The sequence below is a fragment of the Nicotiana sylvestris genome, chromosome 7, assembly GCF_000393655.2.
Source record: "Nicotiana sylvestris chromosome 7, ASM39365v2, whole genome shotgun sequence".
NCBI classification, from domain to species: Eukaryota; Viridiplantae; Streptophyta; class Magnoliopsida; order Solanales; family Solanaceae; genus Nicotiana; species Nicotiana sylvestris.
This window is the reverse complement of record NC_091063.1, coordinates 163,830,454-163,857,739: the sequence shown is the minus strand read 5'-3', so window position 1 is coordinate 163,857,739 and position 27,286 is coordinate 163,830,454. Positions and strand designations below refer to the sequence as shown.

General features: G+C 36.6%; 2 protein-coding genes across 2 annotated transcripts; one reads left to right on the top strand and one right to left on the bottom strand.

The window, feature by feature from the left end:
- Positions 1-6,186: 6,186 nt before the first annotated feature.
- On the top strand, positions 6,187-6,495 carry LOC138874069 (uncharacterized). Its single transcript, XM_070152573.1, has one exon. The coding sequence runs from the start codon at positions 6,187-6,189 to the stop codon at positions 6,493-6,495; it is 309 nt and encodes a 102-aa protein (XP_070008674.1).
- Positions 6,496-18,126: 11,631 nt separating this feature from the next.
- On the bottom strand, positions 18,127-26,820 carry LOC104214887 (uncharacterized). Its single transcript, XM_009764610.2, has 4 exons — positions 26,678-26,820; positions 26,508-26,585; positions 26,321-26,419; positions 18,127-18,453 (listed from the first exon to the last, which is right to left on the bottom strand). The coding sequence occupies exons 1-4, from the start codon at positions 26,678-26,680 to the stop codon at positions 18,376-18,378; spliced, it is 258 nt and encodes an 85-aa protein (XP_009762912.1). The 5' UTR covers positions 26,681-26,820; the 3' UTR covers positions 18,127-18,375.
- Positions 26,821-27,286: the final 466 nt, after the last annotated feature.

Here is a 27,286-nt window from a genome sequence, read left to right as displayed (position 1 = left end):
ATTGTCGAAAAATAAAATAAAAAATAAAATAAAAAAATTATCCCATAGTTGGATTAAAATTCAAATTGTTAGTAAGACTTAAGCTTATTGAAACTAATTATTTACAAATACTGAAAATTGAAAGAAAGAAAAAAAAACTTGATTACTAAACCATATTTCTAAAAAATTTAAACAATTTAACCTTAACTAACTTTGTTTTAATTCACATCATGTCCTAATACTTGTTCGCAAACTAATTCATGTTTTAACTGAAATTGACTACATGATTCCGATTAACTTATCGTTGACGAAAAACCTTATGAATAAGGAATTTAGTTAATTTTTGCCAAACTGATTCAATAACGCCATTTTTACGTTATTTCTTCTATTTTTTTTATTAAACAGTTTTAATTAATAATCAGGCTTAAATATATTTCCTAATAATCTGGTTAAGGCGTTATTTAATATGTCGCTATAATATGCCTAGTTATGCCAAATGACAGTGATTTACAGAATAATAATACATGAATAACCTAAATACAATACAAAGACTAAATTAAACTAAATTAAAAATTTAACACTCCATTCTTCATTTCAGCTTACAAAATGCCAAAATTACAGTTGTGTACCTGATATTGTCAATATAAGAAGAAGAAAGTCAGCAACGTAATACGTAACACAGCAACAACAACAATAACCAGCAATAACCAGTCAACGAAAATCCCAGTGACAGCTTTGAAAAATTCAAAAATAAAATCCAGGAATGCCGAAAATAACGGACAGAAACCAAGGGAAATTTTCAGATTTTTGAAAGTCTAGTTAATCTTCAACCCTTAATTTCTACACCTGTATACCAGAATATTTATCAGGTGTGTACTACTTCCTCTTCTAATTTTCAACTTTTTTTTTATTTTTCTTTGTATGTTTTTCTTTTTCTTGAGAGTTTCAATGTTTTTTTTCAGAATAAATGTTCAGCTCTTTTTTTTTCTCTAATCTCTCTTTTTTTTCTGTCCTCCCTCATTTTTTTTCCAGACCTCTCTATATATAATCCCCACCCTTTAATCAATTAAAATCAATCCCTTTCTCTACCAAACTCATTATCTTCCCACTCATCCCCATTACATTAAATAAATATATCACACCACCCCATTATATTTTGTCCCCCATGCCTAACATAAAATAATGCAAGATTCCCCTTTAAATTAAATCTTGTCCCCCATTTATATTAAATAATCATATCACAACCCACCCCATTTCAATTTGTCCCCCATGCTTCAAATAAACAATTACAAAATGTACAATTCCTAAACTACCCCTTCCGACCTTACTGAAATTACCAAACTACCCCTGAACGTATTACAAATTTACCAAACTACCCATCAGCTATAACACATCAATTAATCAAACTTAACCAAAATATAGACAATATGATCAATTTCTAACAATGTTCAAACAACAATATGAACACGGATGAACATCATAACAACAATATCATATGAACATGATTTTAACAACATTTCAACAACAAATCACATGAACACAAATTGAACAACCAAGAACAACTAAAATTTGATTGAACAATATTTTAGCAACAAACAATCCTATTTTCGGATTCAACACCAACAACAAACAAAGTATGAAGATTTCTAAATTCAATCATATTGAACTTAAAATCAACTCTAACAACATTACAACAAACAATTCTTATATTAAACTTAAACAAGATTATGAGACAAATTTAAAAAATAATCATAAGTGATAAACAAGAAATCAAACTATACAAATTTCGGATTCAAGAACAATCAAACAAAGTATGAACATGAATGAGTCTATTTTAAAACAACAAACATGACAAATTAAATGATTAAACCAACATTAATAATTTCTGGAAAATATATAACAACATGAAACAAATTGAAGAAATAATCAATTAAATTTCAATTTGAATCTAACAAACAATCAAACTAACAAATTCTTACCTAAACCATAAAACAAACATGAAATAAATATGAAAAACCACTAATTAAATTTCCATTTGAAATCTGAAAATTAATTCAACAAAACATATGAACATGAACAAAACCAAAAATCAAATATCTACCGATTTTAGATTCGAGAAATATCAAAACGAAACACGGAAAAAATAAAACTCAAAATCTACTAACCGGATCGACACGAAATATGTACGGACTGTTTCGACAAACTTCGACCAAACAACTCATGTCATTTCGGATTTTGACGAAGCATTCATGTACAAAGAATGAAGCAACAACAGAAGCAAAACCTTGACCAAACAACTCGTCATGTAAAGCTCGACGAAGGATTTCGATTCGACGATAAACCTTCGAACTTTGCCAGACTTTAACCGGACTGCCTTGCGTCGTCAACAAGAATACGATGGTGAGCAACAAACATGACTCATGGAGTCGTCAATGACAATACGCAGCAGTGAAGCGCCGCCGCGTCCATGGCTGGAGCTCGGGAGCTCGACCACCTAATTCGGAGTCGACGAAACAAAGAAGATGAAACAGTAACAGTAGCGCGAGTCGTGAAGCGTCTGAAGCAGACGCAGCTTGACGCCGAAACAGGAGCAGTAGCGCGAGCAGCATCCATGGCTGGAGCTCGGATCTTCGACCACCCAATTCGAAGTCGACGAAACAAAGAAGATGAAACAGTAACAGTAGCGCGAGTCGTGAAGCGTCTGAAGCAGACGCAGCTTGACGCCGAAACAGGAGCAGTAGCGTGAGCAGCATCCATGGCTGGAGCTCGAATCTTCGACCACCCAATTCGAAGTCGACGAAACAAAGAAGATGAAACAGTAGCAGTAGCGCGAGCAGCAGGTGGACTGTTGGGACGTGAAGTTGAGGACTGGTTCTGCAGTGGAAACGATGATGGTGAAAGGGAGTCGACGGACTGGTCGTTGATGATGAAGACGCAGCAATGGCGACCATGGTTGTCGAGTTCGAGCTTGAAGGTGGTTGTGTGGTTTTAATGGATGACGGGGGGGTCGTTTGGACGCGAGGGTGTTTGTGTGGACGAAGAAGAAAGTAAAGGGAAGCCATGGGAGGTGTTTTTGAGTTTGGGGAGGAAGAAGGAGAATAGGGGGGCGGATGCTTTAGGCATTTTTTAGGGTTTTCTTACTATTTTTTTTTGTTTTTCTTTGTTTTATTTTTTGAAATGCAAGATAATAGGGTGTTGGGTTATGGACCGGGTTGACCCAGTTCGAAATGGACTGGGTCGTAGGGAAGATTGGGCCATTTTTTGGGCCTGTGGCTTGAAATTGAAGAAGAGGCCCAATTCCGACTTTCTTTATATTTTCGCTCTCTTTTCTTCTTTTATTTTTCTAAAACTAAATTATAAAAATACTTAAACTATTATTAAGAACTAAATTAAGTTATAAAAGCGCAAATTAACTCCCAATAACAATTAACGCACAATTAAGTATTAATTAAGCATAAAATTGTATATTTGGACATTAAATGCTAAAAATGCAAACGATGCTTATTTTTGTAATTTTTTTTATTTTTGTAAAACAAATTTAATTATTATCAATTATAGAATTAAATCCTACATGCAAAATGCGACATATTTTTGTATTTTTTATTAATTTAGCAAATAAACACGCACAGACAACTACAAATAATTATTTAAAATATCACAAAATTGCACACCAAAGAAAAATCATTTTATTTTTTGAATTTTTGGGAGTAATTCTCATATAGGTCAAAAATCACGTGCTTACAGGTAGCAAGCATTCAGTCTGTGCCAGTCGTTAATGAGTTTCCTAATGTTTTTCTTGATGAGCTTCTGGGTATTCCGCCGGATCGGGACATCGACTTTGGGATAGATTTGGTACCAGATACTCAGCCGATATCTATTCCCCCATACCGAATGGCTCCAGCCTAGTTAAGAGAATTGAAGGAGCAATTGAAAGATTTACTGGATAAAGGGTTTATTAGACCTAGCGTGTCTCCTTAGGGTGCACCAGTGCTGTTTGTGAAAAAGAAAGATGGTTCTTTGAGGATGTGTATTGACTACAGGCAACTTAACAAAGTGACCATCAAGAATAGGTACCCACTACCTCGGATAGATGACTTGTTTGACCAGCTGCAAGGGGCAAAGTTCTTCTCGAAGATTGATTTAAGGTCAGGGTATCATCAATTGAAAATTCGAGAGAAGGATATTCCCAAAACGGCCTTTCGGATCCGCTATGGGCATTATAATTTTTAGTGATGTCATTTGGGTTAACAAATGCACCCGCAGTCTTTATGGATCTAATGAATCGAGTTTTTAAATCATTTCTTGACAGGTTCGTAATTGTTTTCATTGATGACATATTAGTCTATTCAGAGAGTCAAGAGGAGCATGCCAATCATTTGAGAATAGTGTTGCAAACGCTTTCGGAGAATGAGTTATATGCCAAATTCTCTAAGTGTGAATTTTGGCTCGAATCCATGGCATTCTTAGGTCATATGGTATCTCGCGAAGGTATTAAGGTTGATCCTCAAAAGATTGAAGCGGATAAGAGTTGGCCTAGACCAACTACACCGATAGAGATTCGTAGTTTCTTGGGATTATCGGGCCTATCGGCGGTTTGTTGAAGGATTTTCTACTCTTGCATCTCCGTTAACCAAGTTGACGTAGAAAGCAGCAAAGTTTCAGTGGTCGAATGCCTGTGAAAGAAGCTTTAGTGAGTTGAAAGCTAGATTGACTATAGCACCTGTGTTAACCTTGCCAACAGGTTCAGACAGATTTGTGGTGTATTGTGACGCCTCTAGAGTTGGGCTGGGTTGTGTCTTGATGCAGAAAGGTAAGGTTATTGCTTATGCTTCTACACAACTGAAGATCCACGAGAAGAACTATCCGACCCATGACTTGGAACTTGCCGCAGTGGTATTTGCTTTGAAAATTTGGTGGCATTATTTGTATGGTGTGCATTGTGAAGTATATACTGACCATAAAAGCTTGCAATATATATTCAAGCAAAGGGAATTAAACTTGAGGCAAAGGAGATGGTTAGAACTTTTAAAGGATTATGATTTAAGCATTCATTACCATCCGGGAAAGGCGAATGTGGTAGCCGATGTGCTAAGCCAAAAATCAGGAGGTACCTTGCCACATTTAACGATAAATAAAGAGCTTGCCATAGGTGCCATAGCACATTCCCTTCTTATTGAGCGTGTCAAGGCTAAGCAATTCGAAGATCCAAATTTGGTGAAAATTCGAAATAGGGTGCAATCTAATGATATCCTTGCATTTTCTCTTGACGAGGATGGGGTGTTGAAGATGAACGGTCACTTGTGTGTGCCAGATGTCGATGGGCTTCGTCATAAAAATATGGTTGAGGCACACAGCTCAAGATATTCCATGCATCCAGGGTCCACAAAAATGTACAAAGATTTGCGGGAGATCTATTGGTGGAATCGAATAAAGGAAAACATTTCGGACTTCGTGGATAAATGTTTAAATTGCCAGTATGTAAAGGCTGAGTATCAAAGACCTAGTGGGTTGGCTCAGAATATTGAGATTCCACTTTGGAAGTGGGAGATGATGAATATAGACTTTGTTGTGGGTTTGCCTCGCACTCGCTCGAAGCATCACTCTATTTAGGTGATTGTAGAATGACTTACAAAGTCGGCGCATTTCTTACCAGTAAAGATGATTGACACAGCACCGCAATATGCTAATTTGTACTTGAAAGAAATTGTCAGACTTTATGGTATTCCAGTTTCCATTATATCTTATAGAGGGCCCCAGTTCGCTGCTCATTTCTGGCAATCCTTTCAAGAAGGAGGGTACAAGTGTCAATTTGAGTACCGCTTTTCATCCACAGAATGACAGGCAGGCTGAGAGGACTATTCAGACGTTTGAGGACATGTTTCAAGCTTGTGTCCTTGATTTTGGTGGGAATTGGGATGAAGACTTACCTCTAATTGAATTTGCCTACAATAATAGCTATCAAGCTAGTATCCATATGGCTCCCTAAAAGGCTTTGTACGGACGACGTTGTAGATCACCTATTGGATGGTTTGAGCCGACTGAGGTAGGACTACTTGGTCCCGACCTTGTACATGATGCCTTAGAGAAGGTGGCTTTGATTCAACAATGACTTAAGACTGCTCAGAGCCGACAAAAATGCTATACAGATGTACGTCAACGTAAGTTGGAGTTTAAAGAGGGTGATCATTATTCTTGAAAGTATCGCCAATGAAGGGCGTTATGAGATTTAGGAAGAAGGGCAAGCTAAGTTCTAGATTTATTGGTCCATATCAAATCTTGAAAAGGATTGGTGAAGTAGCCTACAAGCTAGAGTTTCCTGCATCGATGACCTTGGTTCATCCTGTTTTCCATGTGTCGATGCTACGGGGGTATGTGCCCGATCCTGCTCACATCATCTCACCGGAGGTAGTAGAGATAAATGACGGCTTATCTTATGAAGAAGAGCCGGTTGAGATTCTTGATAGGCAAGTTCGTAGATTGAGGACTAAAGACATAGCTTCAGTTAAAGTGTTATAGCGTAATCATGACGTCGAGGAGGCTACTGACTGAGGAGGATATAAAAATCCGAAACCCTCACTTATTCGCGACATCAGGTATGGCTACCTTTTTTGAAATTTTGAGTTTAGAGTTATCGAATTCCATGGGATAAGTGATTGATTGGTTCATCTATTGTACATGGTTGTTAGGCTTGTCTTATAGTAATAAATTTTATTGTGGTAATGCCGGGAGAGGCTATGTAATGGTAGTTGGAGATATATAAGGCCATGAAGGCATTTATTTATGTAGTTATGATGAGTAGAGCCATGTAGAGCCTTTTATATTGTACTCTTGTGGCTCGCTGTCGGGTTAAATTTTTTGGCTAGGCCTATAAGCAAAGAAAACTCTAGCAAAATTTTTAGAAATTTGGAGAGTTAGACAAATTTCAAATCTTTAAGAATTGGGAAGTAGGAAAGTTTTGGAGATGCTTGGAGATCATGCTTTTGGACTTTAACATGACCAAGGATTTACATTCGAGGACGAATGTTTCTAAGTGGGGGAGAATGTAAAGCCATGTAACCTCTATGAATAATTTGGATTTAATTTGAGCTTAAGGATGTAATTTGAAAAACCCAAGCTATATGAATTATTTGAGTAGCACGAAGTTATTGAGGTATTTGGAACTAATGACTTCAATCAAAGAATGAATGTTGGATGGATGGTAATTAAAAGTATTATTAACAACTCTTGAAAGGAAATGAATTAAGGAACAAGGAAATACAAATGGAAAATGAGGGAATCAAAGATATGAGCTTAAGGTGATGGTGGATGGAATATGAGTTAGGTGGCGTGGTTACTAGCTAGGAAACAAGGGGACAAAAAGGAAATTAAAAGAATAAAATAGTTAAGCAAGATGAACACATCTAGATAAAATTTTAAATTAAGGGAATGGGGTTAATCAAAGAGGAAGTTAGGAGCATCAATTTTTAATCTTCAGAGGTCAACGCTATGGGTGACGTGTCGCATCCCCATAGCCCTCAATTCTCCATCTGCCAAGAATGGGGGCAGTGAACTATGCCCATCGCGCCAACCTTGGCGTCCTCTTAAATTTCATAGAGTTGGGACGCACGTGATAGTGCATGCGACGCGTCCCAGGCGGCATGCGATCTTTGAAGCCTTTTTAAGGCAATTACGGGAGGAAATTGGTCTTTTATATTTTGAAGCTTTGTATTTGAAGACTTAGAGATATAAGAAGGCTCTCTACCATTAATACACCATAAGGTAAGAATTTAATTCTTTCTTGGTAGATCTAGTTCATTAAATACACCTCTTAACTCTTCAACTACATGGAAATTCTAGATCTGTTGAAGAAAATCTCAAGAACACTTCAAGAACCCAAATCTTGAATTCTTCTAGGGTTGAACAAAAAGGTAATCCCTTCACTCCAATATAATACATTATACTCCATAGATGTAGAAGAGTATATTTACGAATATCAATTTGTATTTAGACCTCTATTCATGAAACCCTAGAAGAATGGGTTGGTAGGGATGATGAATAGTGTTGGGTCTTGTTCCACGATGTTATTTTGAGATTTCAATGGAATGACTAGATCCCATGACATGTTTAATGAAGGATTTTGATTTAAAGTTTAAGGATTTACATTCAAATGATGAAATGGGGATTTTTGCTAAACTTATGAAAATAGACTTAAAGTGTTGGGCACTTGTTGGGTTAGTTGGTATTGTTGTGACGTGTTATTGAATTATATGAGTTCGTATATGTAGATTGTGACTCGTCGGCATTATTGGATCATTTAGGGTAAGGTTGGAAGCAATTTGAGGTACGTTGAAACTTATTACCTTCGGAGCTTTTCTCCAAACTCATATCGAAACACGATTAAATTCAGCTTCTAATTATGAGTCCTATCTTGTGGGGACGAGTGAGTTGGTATTATACCATTTCTTACATCATAAAAGATTTTGAGTGCTTGAATATTATTTTCTTGAAATGTTATTCAAATTTTAAAACTAAACAAATGAGAATAGCACTTGTAGTATTTTTTTATACGCAAATACATGAGTTGTGAAATATTTTGGATTTAACTATTTTCAAGTAGTTGATTTGGCTATGAATATCGTCATTGATAAATGTAAAGGTTTTCGGAGTTACTCAAGTTCACCGAGATTGACCTTGGATATTTTCCTCATTAGGTCATGAAACTACACGTGCCGGTGTAGGCGTAGAACCTACCTTAAGGTTGGGGACTACGGCAGAGTACTTCCCATTAGGGGGTACTATTGTGCTACTTTATTAGCACGGCTGAGTCGATTCATGCGGCACTACGATGAGACGACCTGATCAAGTAGGGTATATGATACTTGCCGCTAGGTACATAACCGAGTTGTCTTTTTCTCGTGTCGGTGATGGTATAATGCTCCCGGTAAATGAAAAATCTAACATGATTTTTTAAAGATTAACGCTAAAGGAAGATATTGAAATATGTATTATCTTATTATATTATTTTATTTTCTAAATTATTAATTGATATAAATATTTTTTTCTTATATCAATTGTTATTGCATATCTTACCACTCCTTAAGGCTTGTCCTATTTTTTTGGGGGGAGCCGTTCATGATTCGTACTAGGCATGTGGAGCTTAGGCCTTTCGGCCACATTTCCATTTCTGTTTTCAGGGACTGGACCTGAGCAGCTTGGACCGCGTGGATAGGACAGCTTTACATTTCCTGTTGATACTTTTGGTGAGACTCCACCCTCGCACCAGTGGAGGACTTTATTATATTATCATTCTTTTGAGCCACTGGGTTATCCCTTGGTTGGCTATGTCATTCCATGTCATAGAGATTCCATAGACAATAGTAGTATTCATTTTGGGTTGTAATCCTATGGTTACTCATATGGCATGCATGAATGAAAATTTCTTCTACCTTTTTGAAGTTTTATTTCAAAGTAAAATAGTTGCTTAAAGATATTTTTATGATTTGGGTTATATCTTAAGATGATTGTATTTGAAGAGGCTTTCATATCTCCTATTAGGCATATAGATGAGTATTAATTTCTGGGATGGTTCACTCGGGTCGGGTAGAGTACCGGGTGCCGGTCACATGGTTTTAGGGCGTGACAGAGGTAATCCTTTTAATCTTCCAACTTTGAAAGAATTATGTGATTTATGCACCTATGAACTGCGGGCCATTATCGCACATGATCTCTGTTGGAACTCCAAACCGACATATGATGTTTCGCCAGATGAAATCCCTGACCTTTTTTTCTCGTACATGTTTGAAGGCACCTGCTTCTACCCACTTAGTAAAATAATCACTGAGTACTAATATAAATTGTACCTTGCCTTTGGCTTGTGGTAGTGGACCCACTATATCCATCCTCCACTTCATAAAAGGCCATGGTGCAACAACCGGATGTAGTAATTCAGATGGTCGACGCATGTTATTACCATACCTTTGGCACTTGTCATATTTTACCACAAAATTTTCTGCTTCTTCTTCCATTTTTGGCCAGTAATACCCTGCTCTAATTAAAGTTTTCACCAAGGATCTTTCTCCGGCATGATTTTCGTAATGTCCCTCATATACTTCTCACATCACATATTCTATTTGAGAAGGTCCAAGACACCTTGCTAGAGGGTCGCCAAACATTTTTCGATATAGATTGCCCCGATCTAAAAAGTAACGAGTAGCTTTTCGACGAAGTGCCTAAGCCTTTTTCTTATCTTCAGGTAGTATTCCGTACTGCAAAAAATTAACAATTTCGTTTCTCCAATCCCAAGTTAAATTATTGAAATTTACCTAATTTTTATCTTGGTCGAGTACCGAATGAAATAAATGTATTACAGAAGCATTCTCCTCATTGGTCAATTCTACAGCGGATGCTAGATTAGCTAACATGTCTGCTTCAACATTCTTATCTCTTCGTATCTGCACAATTTTCCAAGTTTGGAATTGTCTAATTAAATCTCGTGCCTTTTCCAGATATTGTTGCATCCTCGCCTCTCTAGCTATATAAGTCCCTTGCATTTGGTTAACTACGAGTTGCGAGTCACTTTTGATTATGACCTGCTCTATTCCGAGCTCTCGTGCCAATTCTAGACCTGCGATAATAGCTTCATATGTTGCTTCATTTATTAGTAATAGAATGGCATTTTATGGCTTGCCGTATAGTTTCTCCCGCATGTGGGTCAAGACAATGCCTAAACCTGCTCCATTTACATTTGAAGAGCCATCGGTAAATAAGGTCCAAGTACCTGGATTAGACCCGTTAAATACCTGTAGTTCTTTTTCCGCCTCTGCTTGCATCCCTAGGCTAAAATCTGTCACAAAATCTACTAAAACCTGTGATTTATTGCAGTTCTAGGTTGATATGTGATATCATATCCACTTAGCTCTATAGCCCATTTGTCTAACCTACCCTATAACTCTTGTTTATGCAATATATTATGTAAGGGGTAGTCAGTTACTACAGAAACAGGGTGACATTGAAAATAAGGCCTTAATTTTCTAGTTGACATAATTAATGCTAGTGCACGTTTTACTAAATGAGGATATCGAGTTTCAGCATCCAATAAAGACTTGCTAACATAATAAATTGGATATTGTTTACCTTGGTCCTCTTGAACTAATATGGCACTTACCGCTACTTCCACAACAGCAAGGTAGATGAGTAATTTTTCCCCGTCCTTCGGTTTGGCTAGCAATGGTGGATTTGACAAGTATGCTTTTAAATTTTTGAGCGCTTGTTGACATTCTTTAGACCATTCAAATTGATTTTGCTTTTTCATAACTGAAAAGAACTTAAAGCATTTTTCCGATGACTTGGAAATAAATCTTCCCAACGCTGTTATTCTTTCTGTCAACCTCTACACTTCTTTTTTGCTCGTAAGTATATCCGGTATTCCTTCAATAGCCTTAATCTGCACGGGATTTACTTCAATGTCACAGTTAGAAACAAGGAATCCCAAGAACTTACCTGACGACACGCCAAAGGCACATTTCTCAGGATTTAACTTCATGTTAAATTTGTGGAGAATCTGAAACGTATCTGACAGATGTTGAATATGATCCCCTGCTTGTTGTGATTTGACTAGCATATCATCTATATAAACCTCCATAGTTTTTCCTAGATGTTCTTGAAACATCTTGGTCACTAGCCTCTGGTACGTGGCCCCGACATTCTTTAGACCGAATGGCATAACTTTATAGCAGTAAGTTCCCCTGTCTTTAATAAAGGAAGTTTTTCCCTCATCTAGAGGATCCATTTTTATCTGATTATATCCTGAATAGGCATCTAAATAACTTATTAGCTCATGTCCCATAGTAGCATCAATTAGTTGATCTATGTGCGGTAATGAAAAAGAATCTTTATGGCAAGCTTTATTTAAATTAGTATAATCTACACAAACTCGCTACTTACCATTGTTTTTGGGCACTGCTACAGTATTAGCTAACCAATCTGAATACTTTACCTCACGGATAGACCCAATTTTTAACAGCTTTTGTACCTCATCCTGAATCACCTAATTCTTGAAGGAACCTTGCTTCTTTTCTTTTGTTTGACAGGTGGGTATGTTGGGTCTTAATTCAGTTTATGGGTCATTACCTCCGATGGTATACCTATTATATCTGAATGCGACCAAGTAAAACAATCTGTGTTAGCTTTTAAACATTTAATTAACTTACTTTTCATCTCCGGACATAGGTTGGTTCCAATGTAGACTTTTCTATCCGGCCAATGTACAAATAATACCACAGCTTCCAGTTCCTCGATTGTTGTTTTGATGTTTTCATTTTCTTCTGGTTCTTAAATAGTATCATGCCTCGAGTCTACTTCTGTTTTCCCTTCTATAGTTGAGGCTTGTGTTGCTACATCCTCAACTGAATTCTGTAATTGTTATTTTACGTCGCTTTTTGTGCTTGAATCTGCCACTGAGTTAGTGCTTCGAGAAGCTTATTGATCACCGCGGATTTATCATATTCCCCATTGTGAAGGAAACTTGATAACTTGATGTAGGGTAGACGGAACAACATCCATTTCGTGAATCCACGGTCTGCCGAGAATCATATTATACGCCATGTAAATTTCTATCACTTGAAATTTGGTGTCTTTGACTACTCCATCTGCGAATGTGGTGAGTATTATCTCCCCTTTTGTTACAATGCTTGAGTTGTCAAAACCAGACAAGGTCCGCGCTTTGGGTACCAATTTATCATTGCATTGCATCTTATTTACCACTCGTAATAGAATGATATTTACAGAACTTCCTGGATCAATCAAAACTCGTTATACGTTAGTATCATGTACAAGTAAAGATATTACCAGTGCATCATTATGTGGGATCAGCACGCCATCTACATCTGCATCATCAAATGTTATACTATCTTCTTCCAAAACTTGACGAACTCGCTTCCCATGGGTGACCGTGATTTTTGACACCTTTTTTGCCGACGTATATGTTACGCCATTGATATCTTCCCCTCCACTTATAACATTAACCGTTCTCTTTGGTGATGGAGGTTTTGGCGGTTCCGGCCTATTCTTCATATACGCTTGCTTTCTCTTTTCACTAAATAATTCAGTTAAGTAATCTTGTTTTAATAAATGCTCTACTTCACCTTGTAGCAATCTGCAGTCCGCCATTTTATGACCGTGATCGTTGTGAAACTCGCACCAAAATTTGGGATTTCTCTTGTTTGGGTTTGATCTCATTTCTTTTGGCCACCGTACCTTATCTCCCATACTTCTTAGAACATCCACCAACTTGGATGTTCTTACATTAAAACTGTAACCACCAATTTTTGCTTTTGAACCTATGTCGTCGTCTCGCGTATCTCGCATGTTTCGCCCTTTTCCGAACCTCGACGACAAACCTGATTCTCTGTCCCTTGACCTAGGTTCATATCTTGGATTTTCCTGTTTTGAACATGAATCCCTTCCTGCTAGTCCCATATAAGATTCGTACCTGTTTTTACCGAACCTTTTTTCAGTTTCTGCCCTCCTTGAACTTACTTTTTCATCTTTTTGAGACTGAGTGTTAGTATCTTCTTCTATCCGCAGCTTTGTGTTGTATCTATTGTAAACATCATTCCAAGTTGTTGATAGAAATTCTCGTAAGATTTCTTTGAGTCTCCTCGTGGCTTCTGAGCTTTTTTCATTTATATTACTGGCAAATGCCATAGCCGCCCAGTTATCGGGTACACGTGTCAATATCATCCTTTCACGCTGGAATTTGTCTACGAATTCCCTGAGCAGCTCCGTATCTCCTTGTTTTATTTTGAAAATGTCTTCCATCCTTTTTTCAACTTTTTGAGCTCCCGAATGTGCTTTGATAAATGAATCTGCAAGCTCAGCAAAAGAATCAATAAAATTTTCAGGTAAAAGAGAATACCAAGTTAGTGCTCCCTTCGTGAGTGTTTCTCCGAATTTTTTGACCAATACTGATTCAATTTCTTGCTTGGTCAAGTCGTTGTCCTTTACGCCAGTAGTAAATGCCATTACGTGATCCCGTGGATCAGTTGTTCCATCGTACTTCAGGATATCGGGAATCTTGAATTTTTTTAGAATTGGCAAAGGAGCGGCACTTAACTTCCAAGGTTGTTGAGAGTATTTCTCCATATCTATTCCTTTGATTATAGGTGGTACATCGGGTATCTGCTCTATGCGATCACTATGTTCTTTGAGCTGTTTCTGCAAAGTTAGCACTAAACTTTGTAAATCAGAATTAACTGGGTTACCTGACCCTCCATCACGAGATTTGCTGGGAATTCCTCCACTGCCTGAATTAGCGAGTCTCGAGCGAGGATTTTCTATGGTTGCGGTATTATTTAGAGGTGGAGTTGGTGGTACAGTTGGCAACCCGCTGACAAAAGCTTGAAGAACATTGTTGACCAACGTTACATCAATAGCTTGATCATTCTCATGTTGGTCATTGATATTTGATTCAGATCTATCAGGGGTCCCTTCTCGAGATTGTCGATGAGAGTTTCGTGGGGAGGGGATTGGCGTTCTATCTCCTTGTTGATTTAGATGATTCAACTGATGTTGCTGAGTTCCGTCTCCTTGCTGGTTTTGTTGGTTTTGTAAGTTTTGTTGGTTGTTGTCGTTGGCATTCGACATAATTCTTTTTAATAAAAGAACGGATTTGGAAAGTGAGAAGATTATTAGATTTCCGGTAACGGAACCAATTTGTTTAACCGAAAAATAGGAGTTTTGGTCAAAGCTTATTTTAAGAAGTACTCGGTCTACTGATAATCAAACAAAAGAATATTTTTGCAATGGAAAAGGAAAAATTTAGAATGTGTAATAACAAAGTAATCGATATAAAGCAAAGTAAACAAGTATCTTTCAATAGTAATCAGAACGTGTCCGTACATATGTCATTTCTCTTCCTTTTATAGCTATTTCTAAGTACAACGTCTCTTCCCTCTAATAATCGAGTCACTATGAGCATTTAATGACATTAATAAAATGTTATAATTGGCAATCGTAACTGTTTCGTGAAGATTCTGTAACGTTTTCAATCATGCATGCTCATTAATTGAAGATTTAGCAAATCTGTACTTTTTGCTATCTTGGTTCATTCTACCGGTGTCTCTTCAAATTATGAAGAGACCCGAGCGACCGTTCCTTCTTGTCTTCTAGACACTTTGCTCGTACCTATTAAGACTCGCGTCTCTTTAAGTACTCTTTGCCAGCTGTCACTCTTCTAATAATCTACGTGTCTTGCCATGACAGCCACATAATTAATTCCAAATGTAATATTGATTTTCCCCAATACACTAATCAAATAAAAAAACAGTAGTAATAGAATTGAAAAATAAGATAATAATAGAATAATAATAGTAATACTAAGAAGGAGAAGAAGGAGCAGATAAAATACTCTAAACTAGAACAACGGTCTTCCAAAGAAAATAGAGAAATCACTCGACTACTTAATAACCTTTTATCCTAATCAGCGACCTCCATGATCACTTAACTTTGGATTAATTAACTTTGGTCTAATAGAAAGTTGCTATTGACTTTAGAGAGCTTGTTAAATTTTAAAAGCCTAGCTCTTTAACTTTTACCAAACGCTTTTGGAAATAGATCAAAAATTATCTTGTCTTGATAGAAACAACAATTATCCAACCACGTTTGATTTTTAGAAAAAAATTTCCTTAAACATTTTCACTAGAACTTCTACGAAATGCATTTCTTAAAAATTTCCAAATGTTCTGTTGAAAATTTTGTTTTGGACCAATTTTGAGCATCATCATTAATTATGAGTGGAAATAAATAGAAGCACATTGAAATAGTGCTCACTTGCTAAGTAAGAGAAACAAATAATGAAAGAAAATACCAAATCAAAGCTTATACATTATATTGTTGTTGTTTTTTTGGTTTTCTACTGGGTGTCCGGTATTTATATCGGGGCTCCGACTAATCTGAATTTGCGATGTGTAAGGCCATTTAAAAGGAAAGCACTCCCCTTCATCCCTAGGACTCAAAGCCGAGACTTTTGATTGAGGACGGAGGAATCTTATCTATTCCATCATATACAACTCTCGGTGATTATTCATCTACTTTCATCTAAATAAGAATAAAACAAATTACTTGGAAAATTCCTGGCTTCTTCGTTCTGATTGATTACCCCATCACTTCACCAGAGTCTTGAAAACAATAACTTGGTTTTCTGCAAAAAATTTAACACATTAAAATAGTATATTAATTTTTAAGGTGGCAATCTTTGGTTTTAGTAGCAATTACGCAGAACTTTCTTTTAAGACTTTTCAACAAACATTCACCTAAATTTCAACCAAGATCTTATACACTGAAACAGTTGACTAATAGCTCACCAACCCATGATGTATTCAATTATTATTTAGTTGAAATCCAATTTCTTCACAACTTTGTGAATACACATGGGCCGTGGCTGCTACAATTTAAGGCCACCATATTACCATAATATAATTATGTTGCAGACTTAGAGAGACCAGCCACCACTACTTACATATGGTGTAATGATGCCAACTTAAAGTGCATTTTCGGTGCACCAAGCTTCCGGTATGCGTTGGGTTCGGAAAAGGACCATACTACAAGAGTCTATTGTACGCAGTCTTATTCTGTATTTCTACAAGTGGCTATTTCCGCGGTCGAACTCGTGATCTCCTAGTCACATGGCAGTAATTTTACTTGTTCCGGTATGCGTTGGGTTCGGAAAAGGACCAGACTACAATAGTCTATTGTACGCAGTGTTATTCTGTATTTCTACAAGTGGCTATTTCCGCGATCGACCCGTGGCCTCCTAGTCACATGGCAGTAATTTTACCAGCTACGCCAAGGCACCCCGTGCCAACTTGGTTGAAAAAACTTATCCACCAAACTATTTTATTTGAAACTTTGTAAATGGTTCTATATAGTTCTTATGCTTTTACAACTCTGTACTATTTTATTTGAAACGGTGTAAAATCAGGTAAAATATTTCTACAAATAATAACAGTTTCTAATTTAAATGCAGTAACATTAATGAACCTTTATTTTTTGGCTTTGTGGACAGGCTTAAATGCCTCTTTTTTAAACCTCACAAGTCATATGGCCTAAAGTAAAACCTATCCTTCTAAAAATTTGTCATAGACTTGGCAAACAAAATTGAATATCACATAACAAAGACGACTCGAGCCTATACCTTTCACCTTTTGACAAAAGCAAACATTTTCCTAAGTTGAATGTTGTTGAATCAATTGAATAAAAAACACATGTCCACAATTTTAAAAGACATGGGCAAGAAAAACGAAATATACATCATATTCAACAAAATGGCCCCCAAAACTGCAGATACAAGCATTCCAGTTGTAAAGGATCCCACAAAATCGTTATGGTAGATCTTCACTTGCCAGTTAAGCAAGAAAAAGATATCAAATACAAACGAAAATAAATATTAGCTACCATTTAGCTAATGCTTGAAAGCTGACACTTTATTCTCTTTTGATAAAGTAGTTTCCGACCCAGCTTACACATAGTCTGTCGGGCAACCTGGTTAAAGGAGCAATGGCTAAGCTAGTAATTCGCCAAATTTAATATACACATAACAATATTTTTTGACATATATACACAATAAAAATTACTATATATACAATATATACTTTTCGATGAAGAGTGTTCGGTTGACCACCCTTCAATGTATGTGGCTACGCCACTGTAAAGGAGTACGACATATCGGTGTAAAGAATTTACTCCTTTTTCTGGAGGAAGAAGAAAGATTTCGCCAATTACAGAGTAGGGACCAGGGAAGCTAAAGTCGGTTCAATTTACTCCTCTTACTATCTCATACAGTGGTGTAGTCATAGACTGCAAAGAGTCAAGAACAACATAGGGGACACGAGGCATTAAGCGCACTACTGATATCAACAACAACAACCCAGTATAATCCCACTAGTGGGATCTGGGGAGAGTAGTGTGTACGCAGACTTTACCCCTACCCTGGAGGAGAGACTGTTTCCGATAGACCCTCGGCATCCCTCCCTCCAAGAACTCCCCACCTTGCTCTTGGGGTGACTCGAACTCACAACCTCTTGGTTGGAAGTGAAGGGTAATTACCACTAGAGCAACCGACTCTTGTCTGCGCTACTGACATCGATTAAGGCATAATTCGACACTTCCAAATACATAACATGGCTGAAGAGAGATTATAAAGTTGGAAACACAAGCAGATGTCATGTGTGCTTCTAACAGAGATTTACAAGTTAACCATAAAAATGTAAGAAGGTTCAGTTTACATTATCCAAATCTCCACAAACTAAATTAACCAAGATGATATAGGTAGCACACATATCATTTTGCCAATGGCTAGATAAACCTGCATAGTCTCAAGGAAGACATAACCGATATTTGCTTTTTCCAATTCTTCCAAAGTTAATCCTGCTTGGAATCATCCACTCCAACTGCCTTAGGTATAGGATGAGAGGCGCCAGAACTTGGTTCTCCCGTGACCTGTTAAACACACAGTGTTTCGTTATACAGTGTTATGGTTTATACAGTGTAATGGTTAACACGATAAATAAGAAGATGGGCAAAAGGACATAAAATTTAGTTCAAATGGCACAAAGACAAGTGAAACCACCATCTTCTGGAAGTTAATAGATTTAAGAGTTCACAATTTGTTTCTTTGATAAACAAATGCAAGAAATTTTATATTTCCTTTCCACTTTTCTTCTGAGTAGTTCAGGCAGGCTATAGATTGATCAAGTTTTGAAGTCAGACTACAAGTATTGCAACTTGCAATTAGCAAAGGCTATAGATTGATCAAGTTTTGAAGCTCCGACTACAAGTATTGCAACTTCCAATTAGCAATTGGCCAATTTAAATGGGATGTCCCCCAAAAAAATATACAGTTCACATGGATTGTGAAATCATCCTGATTATTAGTATCTCTCTTTTTTATTCCATACTTTAGTGACAATGTGTGCTTATATATTCAACTCAAACCGATAAAAATCTCCCTCCATCCCTTGTGTGTGTGGTGGGGTGGGAGGGGGGGAGAGGGGGTTAGCATACACTTAGTGATTTTACCCTTTTAAACATTTCGGATAATATGTAACTTTTCTTTATAAGTACAAATTTTTAGAATTGGGGCATTCTGAGAAAAAACTTAAATAATACTATTTAAGTCCAAAGAAGCCTATCCTTAGCAAATATGAACTTTTTCCAGTTCCATGAATGAAAGTCATCAACATAGTATGTCCATGAAAACAAAAATGGAGCGGCAATCTTTGAATTTTTTACTAGCAAAACCTATGTAGTAAAAGCAAATCTAGAAACTCAGCTAGCTTTGCCTCTAGCCACCATAAACTGGCTGTGGTCTATATACTTGAATAGCAATTTGAACAAACATACTCACTTATACGATATTTGTATCTAAAGTTTATCTCTAGCAAGTTGCAGATATCACTTATTTCTCACTTTTTGATCAGCAAAAGGTAAACCCACTTATTCCTCACCTGATATCATATGCTCATACCCTTCATCAAAAAAAAAAAAAAAAAAAAAAAGACTATCATATGCTCACAATACTACCTTGGAATTCAACAACTTTAGGCATAAAGACGTGCCAATTTGCACATTTTGATTTTCTTTTGATCAATTATGTAACTACAGACCGTGCGTCAAAAATCTCAAAAAATGAGATGTGGCATAAACTAATATAAAGATGTGTCAAGATAGTATAAAGCATAATATATGATAATTTGTAGCAACAATGAAGCTGATTTAAATTCACCTTTCTACCTAAGTTGCTCGGACTCTAAGTTGCTCGGACTCGGATGCGGGTATCCGATACGGGGACGAATCCGAGTATCAGATTCGGCAAAATCTAAATTTTAAGATTCGGGGATGCGAATCCAGATATGGATACGGGTGCGGGGATTCGGCTAAGAAAATTCAAAATAAAAAAAATAGATATATGTTTAGTAGTTTTAAATTTTTATTTACCACATAATTACTACAAAATTAATATACTTTGTTGCAAATAATATGTGAAGTAAAAAAAAATCTTCTAAAAAATTACTCATTGATGTTAACAACTATTTTGTTCAACATGATAAAGTACCGTCATTTTCCAATTGCAATATAGAAATTACTTCAAAAGAGCGGAACGGCTACTGTTAAATCAATAATATTTGAATACTAAACAAGGTTTGGTGACAAACATGAGTGACCTTGGAATGTGCAAAATTATTATTATATTATTTTTTACATTTAAGAGTTCTTTAGGCATGAGAATCGAGTACATGACAGTATCTAGTTTATGACAGTTGTTCTCCTCTCTCAACTTAATACACTCGTCAATATTAATTGTCTTGCAATATCCACAAATTTTTAAAAGAGATTTACCTAATGCACTAAACAAGGTTTGGTGGCAAACATGAGTGACCTTGGAATGTGCAAAACACTAGTGCATTTATTATTATATTATTTTATTACATTTTCTTTACACCTAAAGGAACTGCAAATCACCTTTCCCCAACTTCTTTCAAGCTTGTACAGATGCTCAAAATTCCCCAATTTCTTTCAAACTCTTACAAATCAGAACATAACCCTTGAATTCTTGGTTTCTCTGACACACAAAGCAGCAAATATGAAACAAAAATACTACAAAATTGAAGGTATGCTATTTTTCATAACTTAAATCTTTTTATTTTTGAATTTGAGAAATCAAAATCTCAATTTTTCTCCCAAATCTGTCGATGGACTCCGGTCAAAGTGTCTGAAGTCAGTTGATTGAATCCGGGACGTATCCCGCTCCCGTCCCAGTCCCGTATCTAGACGGGTACGGCACCAAAATAGGCGAGTCCGTGCAACTTAGCTTTCTACACTCGAATGATAGACTTTATTCAACAACGGAACAAACCAAAATCTAAATGTTTCCAATCACCCACTTTTAGTCTAATTAGCTGTTGGAAATCACCCCAATGACTGCATATCTGCTTCCCTACAGCAACTCTGTTAGATACCAAAACAGGTTTAGGAATCCAGTAATTCTCTTTCCCATACTTTGCGATGATCACATCTTTTCAGAGTTCCTTTTTGCTATCATTCAATCTCCACAACCACTTACATAGTAGGCTCTTACAGTTTTAGATTCTTCACCCCTAAACCAACTCCTTTCTTGCCTTCTATCACATTTTTCCAATTAACCAAGTGCATATTCATCTTTTCCGAGTTTCCTTCTCATAAAAAGTCACATCTCAGCTTGTGAATTGGATGGTACAAATGAGAGAGAAATGCCCTTACTTATAGGGTAGAAAGCTCATGCTAATGTCATCAATGACATCAACAAGAAAATACAAAACTCAAACTTTGCAATGTAAATTCATTTTAAGGCCGGCTGGCCAAATCCAAACTTGATGCAGATTTTATGGTTGACTTTGACCTTCTTGCCAAAAGAACTTGAGAATGGAGGGGGGATCTTTTACTTGAGTCTAGAGGCTTGACCCCACAAATCTTCCCTCCAGACTCAATTGATTTCTTCAAGAACTTGGATTGCAGCAAAAGGAGTATATTGTCTATTGTGATAATCAAAGTGCAATAGACTTGAGTAAAAACTCCATGCACCGTCCAATAAGGAAACACATCAACGTCAGATATTATTGGATTAATGATCTAGTAGAGAACGAATTCCAAAAAGATCCACACGAGCAAAAGTCACGGGAATATGTTGGCCAAGGTTATCCCGAGAGACAACTTCAAGTATAATAAATAGACTTGTCCCACTATCTAAGAAATCAAAGATACCTCATATAGGTGCATGGGTATGGAGGGGGAGATTTGTGAGTTCCAACCCAACTAAGCCCATTGATAAAGGAAGAATCTCTTCTTTTTGGCAAGAAAGTCAAAACAATAAAATCTTCAACAAGTTTGAATTTGGCCAGCTGACCATTAAATAAATTCAAAATGCAAACTAAGAATTTACATTTTCCATCGATGTCACCAATGACATCATCACAGGTATTCTACTCCTATAAATAGGGGCAGTTCTCTCTCATTTGTATCATCCCATTTTAAGAAAATAAATCTATGAGGAAAAACAAAGAGTATTGAGTGGTTTTATTGTGAGGATACTTCAAAAGTGGAATTACTTTTGCATCTCGAGGACTTTGTGACTCGAGTGAAGAGTATAATCGCACTATAGTAATATTATTTTGACTCTCTCGGGCCTAGGTTTTTCGTTAGATCTTGGTGTCCTTATTTCTCCATTTTAGTACGGTTATTTTCCCCGTACATATTTCTGCAGGTATTTTGTGGGTCCCAACAGTCTTAAGACAACGTAACAAAATACAGGACTTTTGCAAGTGTTCTGTTAACAAAGTAATTCTATGCCTACTCCTAGCAGAAATATTTCAGTTGTGTTGAGAGTCATATCTAAAACTTAGTTTCATAATAACGGAAAATCCGAACGCTTAAACCTCATCAAACAAAATTGAAAGTACTTTAGTACTTTACAAAAGCATTGGAGAAGAGTGTTCCCTTCCATTATGACCTCATGCAGACAGGAAATTTTTTATAGAAACTTTTCAGCATACCAGATATAAATGATTGGATGAGAAACAACAACCTAAATTTCTTTTCCAAGTGCCAAGTACATTTATTTGCGTTTGTCTATCATTAAGCTTAGAGAAATGAAGCAAAAAACTATACTCGAGAATTCCAACTGAGAACAAAGTCTAAGGTTGACGTTAAGTTCTTTTGCTGCTTTGTTCATTGTGGGTTAAACCTTTCATTTCACTTTGTTCTCTGGTTTCATGGTACTAGCCATCATAAAGATCTGGAAGAGGACAAGAATAGACCATAATCGCCTAAATCCCCAGAGTTCTAGCATCATGCGCATCAGAATCTCCTCAAAAATTCATCGGATTGATTCCTCAACCCATACTTTACAAATTTACATTCATCTTCAGAAAAATATTATGTTCTCAACGTTATCATCAAGAATACTATCGGGGTATTCAGACAGAGATAGATAGGGTTTGTTTGGAATGAAGGAAAAATACTAATTCTCCGGTGTTTTGTCATCTAAAACGTTTGGGAAAATATTTCCCTACAGAACACATTCTCCTCTAATTTCCGGCAAATAACTTCCTTTAGAAGAGTGGGGAAGTCATTTTCCAGAGATACAATTTTCCCTATGTTGCGCGGATTCTCCAAACTGTAGCAGCATCCGTGCGGATCCTTCAAAAATGATCTACTTTTGGAGGATCCGACACGTATCCGGGCACATTTTCAGAGAGTCCGAGCAACATAAAATTTTCCAAGCTTCTGATCTATTTTCTAGTTCGCCAGACAACAGGTGAAATGGATAGACTGGAGGGGGTGGTAAATGACCAAACTAACCTTGCACTTACTAGTTTGGATGGCAGATTCCCCATTCCCGTATGGATTTTCCATGATGAACCGTAAGGCTAACTGTGGGCTGGACAATATCCAACTGGTCCAAGGTCATTTCAGTTGGATGCTCATTTCTAGAAATTACTTTCTACTCACCAATCAAATATTAGAAAATATTTTCCGGAAATTATTTTACACTCACCAACTGCACTCTGAAAAATAAGTTAAAATACTACTTAAGAAACATTTTCCAAGAAATCTATTTTCCATGGAAAAACATTTTCCTTTGTAACAAACACACTCAATCTCTAATTTTCAAATGATGCAACATATTCTGATGCTTCCCCTAATAAAAGGGGCATTAAAGGCACAAGGAGGTCACTAATTTCAACAAAAACAAATTTTTATCAAAAAAAGCTAAATGGTTTTTGCATATCCTATATCCAAATTTCAAACAACTTGGTCCCCAACTTACCCAAACAGATATATCCAACCACACAAAACACACACTCATTATATCAATCAACTATCATCAATTCCAATTAGCTTTTCACTCGGCTTATTCAGATATGTATGTCTATTCAGTATACACACATGGGCTAAGTTGCACGGACTCGCCTATTTTGGTGCCGTACCCGTCTCGATACGGGAGCGGAAACGGGATACGTCCTGGATTCAGTCAACTAACTTCAGACACTTTGACCGGAGTCCATCGACAGATTTGAGAGAAAATTTGAGATTTTGATTTCTCAAAATCTAAAATAAAACAGATTTAAGTTATGGAAAATAGCATACCTTCAATTTTATAGTATTTTTGTCTCATATTTGCTGCTTTGTGTGTCAGAGAAATCAAGAAGTCAAGGGTTATGTTCTAATTTTGTAAGAGCTTGAAAGAAATTGGGGAATTTTGAGCATATGTACAAGCTTGAAAGAAGTTGGGGAAAGGTGATTTGCAGTTCCTTTAGGTGTAAAGAAAATGTAATAAAATAATATAATAATAAATGCACTAGTGTTTTGCACATTCCAAGGTCACTCATGTTTGTCACCAAACCTTGTTTGGTGTATTTGGTAAATCTCTTTTAAAAATCTGTGGATATTGCAAGACAATTAATGTTGATGAGGGTATTAAGTTGAGAGAGGAGAACAGCTGTCATAAACTAGATACTGTCATGTACTCGATTCTCATGCCTAAAGAACTCTTAAATGTAAAAAGTAATATAATAATAATTTTACACATTCCAAGGTCACTCATGTTTGTCACCAAACCTTGTTTAGTATTCAAATATTATTGATTTAACAGTAGCCGTTCCGTTCTTTTGAAGTAATTTCTATATTGCAATTGGAAAATGACGGTACTTTATCATGATGAACAAAATAGTTGTTAACATCAATGAGTAATTTTTTAGAAGAATTTTTTTTACTTCACATAGTATTTGCAACAAAGTATATTAATTTTATAGTAATTACGTGGTAAATAAAAATTTAAAACTACTAAACATATACTCCCTCCGTTCCAATTTATGTGAACATGTTTGACTGGGCACGGAGTTTAAGAAAAAATGAAGACTTTTGAAATTTGTGGTCCTAAACAAGTCAAAAAGGGGCCCAGCATATTTGTGTGGTTATAAAAGCTTCTCATTAAGGGTAAAATTGTAAGTTTAAGCTAAATTGTTACCAAATTTAGAAAGGGGTCATTCTTTTTGGAATGGACCAAAAAGGAAATAGGTTCACATAAACTAGAACAGAGGGAGTAGCTATTTTTTTTATTTTGAATTTTCTTAGTATGGGGTTGAGTGTTGGCCTGTATGGGACTGAGTGTTGGCCTGTTAAGAACTCACATGTCCAGAAGATGAAAGTAGCAGAAATGAGGATGCTGAGATGGATGTACGGGCACACTAGGATGGATAAAATTAGGAATGATGATATTCGGGAAAAGGTGCACGTGGCTCCCATTGATGACAAGATGTAGGAAGCGAGGCTCAGATGGTTCGGGCATGTTCAAAGAAGAAGCCCAGATGCTCCGGTAAGGAGGTGTGAGCGAATGGTTGTGGAGGGCACGGGAAGAGGTAGAGGACGGCCTAAGAAGTATTGGGGAGAGGTGATAAGGCAGGATATGGCGAGGCTTCAGATTTCCGAGGACATGACACTTGATAGGAAGATGTGGAGGTCGAGTATTAGGATTGTAGGTTAGGAGATAGTTGAGTCTTGCCTTACTTCGTACCTTTATAAGACTAGACTGGTAGGGTTTTGGTCTAAGATAGCCGGTAGCAATGTTGTGTCTTACTATTTCGCTTTTCAATGCATGACCTATTTACTAGCTATCGCTTTTGCGTTGCATCTTTCTTCTGGATTTCATGTTATTACTATTTTTCCTATGATTTCTGTGGTGATACTAATATTGTCTCCTTTTGTCTTTTTGTTTTCTTGAGTCGATGGTCTTTCGGAAACAGCCTCTCTACTCCTTCGGGGTAGGGGTAAGGTCTGCGTACACATTACCCTCCCCAGACCCCACTAATGGGATTTTACTGGGTTGTTGTTAGCCCAATCCCCGCACCCGTATCCATATCTTGATCCGCATCCCCGTATCGGATACCCGCACCCGAGCCCGGGCAACTTAGCACATGTGAACCAATGAATTTCAATCAAACAATCTAAGCAAGAAATCGCTGGCCCCTAGTTTGGATCGTGACAAATTAGGGACAAGACCCTGAGTCCCAAAAGACGTATGTTGACGCATAGGGGTCAGGCCAAAGCGGACAATACCTTGGCCGTTGGGCCTAGGCCATGACACAGGATCATCCAGCTCATATATTCCCAACATTGAACAAAATTTTCAAGTAAGTCAACACGTCTAAACAAAAGATCGCACCTTTATAATCAAATGACTTACGGAATTATTGTTTTGGTAGCTTACAAATTTTTCAAGCAAGTCAACACGTAAAACAAAAGATCACGCCATTATAATTGAACAACTTACAGAATTGTTCGGTTTAGTAGCTGATGGTTTAAAAGGACAAGCAGGAGGTGCTCTTTCCGGTCTCTGATACTCCTTTCCAAACATTCTATAAATCTTTGCCTAAAAAATCCACACACAAAAAAAAAACGAAAAATTAACGTCGTAAGCATCAAAATTAACTGGTTAATTTAGCTTTTAAAGATCTTACCATGAGAATATGGAATAGAACAGGTAATAAATTAACGATCGGGACGAGGAACAGCGGTATTAAACACGCTACGCAGACCTATAATTTATGCGAAAAATGAAAAATCAGAAAATGATATAAAAAAGATTATGGAATTAAATTAAGGATAGAGAAATGGATTTGATCCTTACCATTTTTCGATTGATTTAGAAGGATTTGTTCGTTGTATCGAGAAGAAAAGATGACTCTGTCTACTTTTGCGTCAAAGAGTCGACTTTTGAATGAGATCCGAAACTTCTATTTTAGGAGCTACCGAAGACAAATACCTATCCATATTTACCCACAATCTCTAAACTAATTAAAATTTAGCCACTATCTAATACGAAAATAAAATTGAACTTTTACATGTGAAACTATTATCCGGTTTGGTCAAGCTTCTCCAATCCTAAAAATACATTTACGGCCTTTTTTGGACCAAAAGTTTTTTTTTTTTCAAAAATTGACGTGTTTGGCCGAGGAAAAAAAAAGTAATTTGAGAAGAAGCAGAAGCAGTTTTTGAGAAGCAGGAAAAATTAGTTTATATTCAAAAGCACTTTTTTGAGAATCATTTTTTGAGAAGCACTTTTGAGAAAAATACATTAAGAAACACTTTTTAAAAGCTTATCCAAACACTAATTATTGCTCAAAAGTATTTTTCAAATTAATTAACCAAATACAAACTACTTATCACTCAAAATAAGTTGATTTTGCATGTTTGGCCAAGCTAGAAAAATCTGCTTATTTCCAAAAGTGCTTTTCGA

Bases quoted from the DNA above. Each gene is read 5' to 3' on its own strand.
- LOC138874069 (XM_070152573.1), top strand. From the start codon at position 6,187: ATGAAGGGCGTTATGAGATTTAGGAAGAAGGGCAAGCTAAGTTCTAGA.
- LOC104214887 (XM_009764610.2), bottom strand. The intron at 26,420-26,507 runs GTAAGATCTTTA...TGGATTTTTTAG, and splicing joins TTCTATTCCATATTCTCATG to GCAAAGATTTATAGAATGTT. The intron at 18,454-26,320 runs GTAAGTTGTTCA...TGTGTTTAACAG, and splicing joins CTACTAAACCGAACAATTCT to GTCACGGGAGAACCAAGTTC.